Consider the following 7395-nt stretch of genomic DNA (forward strand, 5'->3'; position numbering starts at 1 on the left):
GACTTCATAGCTGCTTATACTATCACAATAAATTCTTGTTAGATATATCATTAACCCTTACCCCTAAATTTCTATAATGAACTTGTCCATCTTTCAGTTTGAACGTTAGACAATCCACTTATTTGTTGTTATCACTTCCTAAATGATCATAACAGTGTAGGCGGCATTGAAGCGCTTGAACTGACTTGATTACACTCCCTTTATGACTGAAAGTGGAGTAAAACAGTTTTCACTATGTCAATGGTATCCAGCTACGTATCCAGCTCTGTATCAGGAAGTCAATGAAAATGAAAAACACGTCAGATTTGGATATGAATTATCATCCACAATTCGTTACTGTTTTCTTATATTTTCAAGTTTACCATGTATTGATACAGTTATTTATCTTGATGGATTTTACATTATTATATGGACTTTTTAGTGAGTTGATTTATTCATATCAAACTAGATTGTTTTATGAATGTTTTAACATGTGGTCAACATTAAATAATTTCTGTTTCTTACCTTGTAATACTTGACTCATGTTATGGAAAGTTACAAAATCTAGAAGAAAAAATGTCGAGCATACAACGAAAAATATTTGAGCCGTGTCATGAGAAAAGCAACATAGTGGTTTTGCGACCAGCATGGATCCAGACCAGACTGCGCATCCGCCGTCTGGTCAGGATCCATGCTGTTCGCTTTCAAAGCCTATTGCAATTAGGGAAACCGTAGCGAACAGCATGGATCCTGACCAGACTGCGCGGATGCGCAGGCTGGTCTGGATCCGTGCTGATCGCAAAGCCACTATGTTGATTTTCCCATGGCGCGGCTCATTTATTGTTTTCTCATTCATCTGAAACTATTTCGGTAAACACTTTATACAAGCACATTTTCGGTAAATTCATCATCTAACATTGAATACACGAGACGATAAATGCATATAAATATCAGTTATACAGAACATGTGACGCTAGAGGCAGCTATAATAGGAAAATGAAACATTAGGAACGACACATAAAATGCAAAGTACAAATTACAATAGAGTCGATTAAAAAAAAATCAAATTTCTTTGATTTCAAGAATGATAATATACTGAACAGCAAATGTATAACTGGGGTATTTTTTTTTATAAAAAACAAGTCAAATTTATAAATCTAAGTTTTTTATTAAAAAATATCCCAGTTATACATCTGGAAAGTTTCTTTTGCTGTTCAGTATATGAATAATAAATTGTTGACAAAACAATGGCTCAAGTCATAAAAATGTATCATGATTTCGTATGAGGTATTGTTTTGAATTCGAGAAACAATTTGTGACCTTTCTAACACATTGGACATGGGTTTTTAGACGGTTACCTACTTCTGACTTAGATTTTGTGTACAAAAATTTCACAAAAAAAAAAAAATGAACTAAATATTGCGTATGTTTGAAATGAAATTTGATAAAAGCATATCTTCTAGTGTTTGTATTTAAAAAGAATGTATCACCCGGTGTACATGCACTGTACCGGCTTCGTTTCATATCATGCGCACAAAAGAGTGCTCTTTCGGATTAGATTGCAGCCCATATCCCTTTAAAAGGAGTTTTTGTTATGCATTCAAGATACATCGGCTTATTGAAGAGTTGAAAAATCATCAATCTTCTAAAAGCGGGCATACTGTGATCCTTAAGACTCCTTTTGTAATACCTCGAGCATTTTCCTTCCAATTAATGTTATGCAAAGGTGTTTGCAATATTGGACAAAAACTGCACATTTATTCAGCAGCATATCTCATGCTGTTAATTTTTATGTTGATCTGCATTACATTTAAGTAATGAATCTTCATGATTCAAAATTATTCACAGTTTGTTCAGTATCTAACTAAGCTGCAGCTGTCTAAAAGTGCAAAAACTCATCGATTTTGTTACAATTAATTTTAGACCTCATAGCTGGCGATACTATTGCAATACATTTTTGTTAGATATATTATTAATTATAAACAACTAATTAATTGAAAATTGCAGATGACGCACTGGTGAAAGGGGAAATACATTGCTAGTAAAATAACTAGCAGACACCTCCGTCAAACTGTGTGGTATCAATATCAAACTCAAACAAGACAAAGTGCACTATATGTAACTGACTCCCATGAATTGTATTTCTCTGGAGATCTTTAGACGAGTAGCATTTATGTGAATTTCCTTGTTAATTTATAATTGTTAAAACCTGGAACCCTGCAGCATGTTACCTGTAAACTGCACGTGCATCTGGGATTGTAATTAACAAACAACAGATGCAAATAAAAATATAGCATAATAAAGATGGTCTGTAGTTACCTGATCATTTTGATAGCATTGTGTGATATCGCTTAAAATAAATCGCTTAAAAATCGTTGCTATAAAACGGATTGAGCGCAACAAATGTTCATTTGCTGTCGCGCTAGATCGACCCAGTAGAACTAAGATCCAAACAATTTATTTTTTTTACTTGCTCCTTCTCCTCTCGTCTTGTGCGATCCGACTTGTTCTGCTCCTTCTGCGGATTTCGTCTGAAAAAATGCAGTTTTCCTCTGAAGATTCATGATTTTACTTATTTCAAAACGGAAAGCTTAATATAAACAAATGTTGGAATGGTTAATTGTAATCTAAGTGCCATGAACAATACGAATCTCGCTAGTAGCTGCCAAGGTATGAAACTGGAACCTGGCCATAAACATTTGCATTTACATTTAAGGGGTCGGTCGCATTTAAGCAATATCTTATGTCATTTTTCACACTTCGTATATATTCTGTTAAGGGTTTTATTTAAGGAAAGGTTTAGGGTAAGATCGCTATTAGAAATGTATATTTTCTTTTTTAAAAGATCGTAAATACCACCCTCAGATATGAAAGTATTTAATCCTTAGCCTTAACCCTTGGAATATTAAATGGTACTGCCCAAATGGAAAGATGGACCTGTCCATTTTAAAAATTTAGCAGGCTAAGGGTTATAGGTTAAACAGTTAAGTTTTGTCTGCTTAAAGTATAGATTCTAGTTTTATATTTGCATTTGACAGATATAATCTCAATAAACCGGCAAGTTTTAAAACTGTGTGTAGCTTCGATATTCATTTATTTTTTACACTTTTTTTGGCTGCGCAAGCAACCAGGATAGGCAAAGGGAGGTAATAGTTATTTTACAAACTTTCATTTCTGATGAATTCTCAAAAAATATATATTTGTGAATTCATAAATATGATATAATAGCTATTTTATAACCTAGGGATTTGTATACCTCTCAATTAATACTTACGCAAAAATAGGTCTATCTTGGTTGGGCAACTAGGATAGGAAAATTAAATTTTGATAAATACATCCAGTGAAACTTTTACATGAATTAAGCACTTACTGGTGTCATAATAAAGTGAATTAAAGTTTTGAACAGATCAATTACTTGACCAATATCTTATTAACCACCTTTAATTTTAGTTTTACCACCAAGCAATTTGCAATAGTTGTTTATCAAAATGATAACTGATGCTGTACATGATGCAAGTACTTCAATATTAACCTAACGCAAACGTTCTCTGTACTTGAGAAAAACATTCGCTTTTGAACTATGGTATTAAATTTGAATGTACACATAATTATGCTGGTTGATCAAACATTTATAATTTAGGAATGCATCAATGACACCGGCGTAAACACTTATGTTTAATATGTGCGTAATGTGAAATGCACTTCAGGATTTGTGTACGTCATCATTGAATGAAGTTATTTCATTTCAGGATTTTAAGTGAAATTGTTATCTGAATTTCCTTTTAATTAGTAAGCAGGAAATTTAGTTACTTCCGCATGTCTCGCTTAAGTTGTACTGTATCAGTTTAATGTGATCTAATATCTCGTAAGGTTCAAGTTTTTTTTTTGTGTGTTTTGGACTAAATTCATAGGTACCGTTTCCTTCGTTGTCTTTAACAATGGATTATCAAATGTGACGGAAAAGGTTGTGAACATGTTAAGGTTACATATAAAACCATTTTTCTGTAATTGTGTTTATAAGCATTGTATTATTATCACAATTTTGAATTTTGATTTTTTTGTTGTGTTTAACGTCAGTTCGACACAATTACGGGCCATATTACAACTTTCTAGCTTTGCATAGAGAAGGGAGGGCCCATGTGCCCCTCCATGTAGTATTTCGGGTACAAGCGGGCATCTGGGTAGAGCCACCGATCTTCCTAAAGTCAGCTGGATGATTTCTTTATAAAAATTTGAACCCAAAGAGGCAAGTGATTCTAAGTCGTCAATGACCTTAAGCACTCAGCCATGGAGATTTGTAACCGTAAATGTTATGGGAAAATAGACAAAGGTTGAAGATAAATTTGTGTGTACAGATTTAACATCAGGTTTCAGCGATTGTTATATAATGAATAATGATAAAGATGTACATACTTAGGAGCTTATGTCTGACTCCGTGAAAGAGCGAGTGCAGATTTATCGATATATATATATATATATATATATATATATTATATATAATATATATATATAATAATTTATATTAAATCTTTTGTGCATATATTTTCAGATAAAACAGTGTGAAACATGTTGAAACACAGTGTACAGACATTTACCATGCCGAATGTGCCACGCAGCGTAAGTAACAATTCTGGAACTCAAGATGTCACACCGAACGCAACTGTTAATTATTCTGGCCCTCCAACTGATGAAGTAAATTGTGCTGGTACTCTGCAGATTGAACCCGCTGGTACCGACAACTATCATGGTTTCCAGTTCGGGACGCCACATGACAACGCCAATTATTTAAGTGCGCAGACTGAACAACATACCGATAATCATGATCCACCTCAAATCGTAGACAATGCACAATATAGTTCGCAACAAACAATACATGACCGCGATTTCTATGACAGTCAAGATCAGCAATATATCATTGACACCTCGCATTTTCATTCAAGTAGCAATAGTGATTATAATTCCAACGCCGGTGATCAGCAATCGATGGTAAATTCACACAGCAATGAACAGGCGTTTGATGCTACATCTCAAGATATGAAAGAAGGCGTTCCATTGACTACGGAAAAAAGGGATTCTTTGGATAAACTATCGGTATCCCAACAAAAATCTCCAATGATATCGCCTTCTAGTGATGGAGGAAAGTTTTCGTTTGCAGGAGTGATAATGTCGCAAAAATTCCAGGAAGGTGTGACTGAACAGGATTTGTTACAAGTGGACACATTCTACCGAAGTCATAAGTCTGAGGTATATGTATGTGGTTGTTTAGCTAACATGTATTTCGGATCGGCGAACGCTGCTAAAACTAATGACCAGTGGGCTTTCTCTAGCACGGGGATTCCTCTGTTGGTATTGGATACTGGGGAGCACCACAGAGAAAGAAAATTGTACATAATTCTAGCGGAGAAAGGAACTGGTTTCACAATGTGGCGGGATGTGATAGACAGCCAGACCTATTACCAAACTCCAAATGCTAATTTCCACACAATGCGTACATCGAAAGATCACTCGAAATTAGCTGGATTTAGTTTCGACGATGATAAAGCTGCATCAGAATTTTATGGTCATATTCACAAACTTACTGCTGATCCAGACGATGAACTGCTGAAAATTGGAAAATTCAAGAAGAAAAAATCGATTAAAGATAGGAAAAAGAAAATGAAATTACCTAAAAAGACTGAAATTTCACAACCTTGTTGCTTTGTTCATGTAACTAAACTAGAACCACCAATAATAGAAGAAAGCGAAACAAGTTCACCAACAGCAACTTCAAACCCAAATGAAATTTCGGCACCGTTTAATTTTCAGTACATGACCGGCCCAGCTGGAACCAGAAATGATCCATTAAATCTGACTGGAAGTAAATTAACATTGACAAGCACTAGCAGCGTGGATTCGGGTCTGTCAGACGACAGGAGTTTTGCTAAAGCGGGAAATTAAAGCAGCTGACACTCTTAGAAAGACATTCCTCCCTAGTTATATACAAATATTTGTGTTTGATCCTTCATAGTCTGCCTTAAAGTTTACAATCACCTGTTTAATAACATAAATAAATACTTACCAATCATAATGATGCTAAACAAGCAATTAAACTGCTACATAATAATATTTTAAGTAAGATAGTTTCTGTTTATATCTTTTATACCATTTAACCTTTGAATTGATCATGTTCAATTTTCTTGTTTACCAAAGACGAGAAAACGATACTGGTAACTTCCCTGCTGAGCAGTCAGTATTTAAAGGGTTGTACCAGATACTAGAATAAGCCAAGGTTAGTATCTGTTACTGGATATCATGTTGGTCGCACAAGATCTGTCTGTCGGGCATATGCGACGTTGAATAAAGATTGCCTGTACATTTACAAAATATACTTACTTACGTATTATGCCTCTAATAATATACGTTTTTATCGTACATAATTATATTCTTAAACAAGTTTTATCAAAATAGAATTGTTGTATCACCTATCTTTCGTTCAAACTGACCGATACGACATTAAATACATTATTCAAAGCAGTGCAATATTCCAGGTAAAATATTGGGTAATATAAATATGTTCTGCATTTGTTTTCGTATACACATGTATTTAATACAGTGTTCCTCTTATGTCCAATATAAAATATATGTGAGTATATATCGGAAGACTGTGCATATTGATTGATGCCTGTACGTCTGCGAGTAGACATTTTCTCCTCGGGTACCTGTCGAGGACATTATTCAGACATTTTCAGGAACAGATGATCATCTTATTTACTACATTTTATTAAGCTATCTGTCCAGTAAAAATTGATTGCTTTAATCAATCATTCACCTATACCTAAAAATACTGAAGACATATATTGGTAGCACCCTTAATGAAGATATTCCAATCGAGGAAACTAAAGTAAGAAATCTGTTTATAATAATAAAATGACTGCTATATCATACAATGTGTTTTGGATCAGTCTGACACTATCATGTTGTTTTCACGCTAACGATAAACCAATAACAATCATAATGTAATAATGTTTAACCAGAAAATTTATGTTAATGTAATACTGATTGTTTGGTGAAATATGTTTTCTACAATGAACAATTTGATTTAAACCTTACTTTAGAACATTCGGCTAGGATAGGATCGTATTGGGCTGATTTGAGCAAGGTTTAATAATGGAAGGAACACGATTACAATAGTAATGAATTTCTAAGTAAAACAAAATACCAATATGTAGATTTTATTGAAATTTCTTGTCGTTGGTAATATGCATATGAATCGCAATCCATGCGTTTAATGAAAAAAGCGATATGCTCAAAACTCCTGAAGACGGTTGGTATTTAGTTTAGTAGACATGTTCATTTACAAAATTTACATTTTGGATGTCAATGGTGTAGACTTTATTCAGAGACATTTCGTGTAATAACAATTTCTTTTACAATAAT

General features: G+C 33.9%; 1 protein-coding gene across 5 annotated transcripts; it reads left to right on the top strand.

Moving 5' to 3' along the window:
• Positions 1-271: 271 nt before the first annotated feature.
• On the top strand, positions 272-6098 carry LOC123550944 (uncharacterized). 5 transcript variants are annotated; one of them, XM_045339460.2, is made up of 2 exons: positions 272-420; positions 4529-6098. In XM_045339460.2, the coding sequence occupies exon 2, from the start codon at positions 4546-4548 to the stop codon at positions 5914-5916; it is 1371 nt and encodes a 456-aa protein (XP_045195395.2). In that variant the 5' UTR covers positions 272-420; positions 4529-4545; the 3' UTR covers positions 5917-6098. The 5 variants fall into 5 exon arrangements, with proteins under 5 accessions (XP_045195395.2, XP_045195396.2, XP_045195394.2 ...); XM_045339461.2 differs by lacking the exon at positions 272-420 and adding an exon at positions 3652-3768; XM_045339459.2 differs by lacking the exon at positions 272-420 and adding an exon at positions 3828-3960.
• The last annotated feature ends 1297 nt before the right edge of the window (positions 6099-7395 follow it).

The sequence above is a fragment of the Mercenaria mercenaria genome, chromosome 4, assembly GCF_021730395.1.
Source record: "Mercenaria mercenaria strain notata chromosome 4, MADL_Memer_1, whole genome shotgun sequence".
In the NCBI taxonomy this organism is placed as follows: domain Eukaryota; kingdom Metazoa; phylum Mollusca; class Bivalvia; order Venerida; family Veneridae; genus Mercenaria; species Mercenaria mercenaria.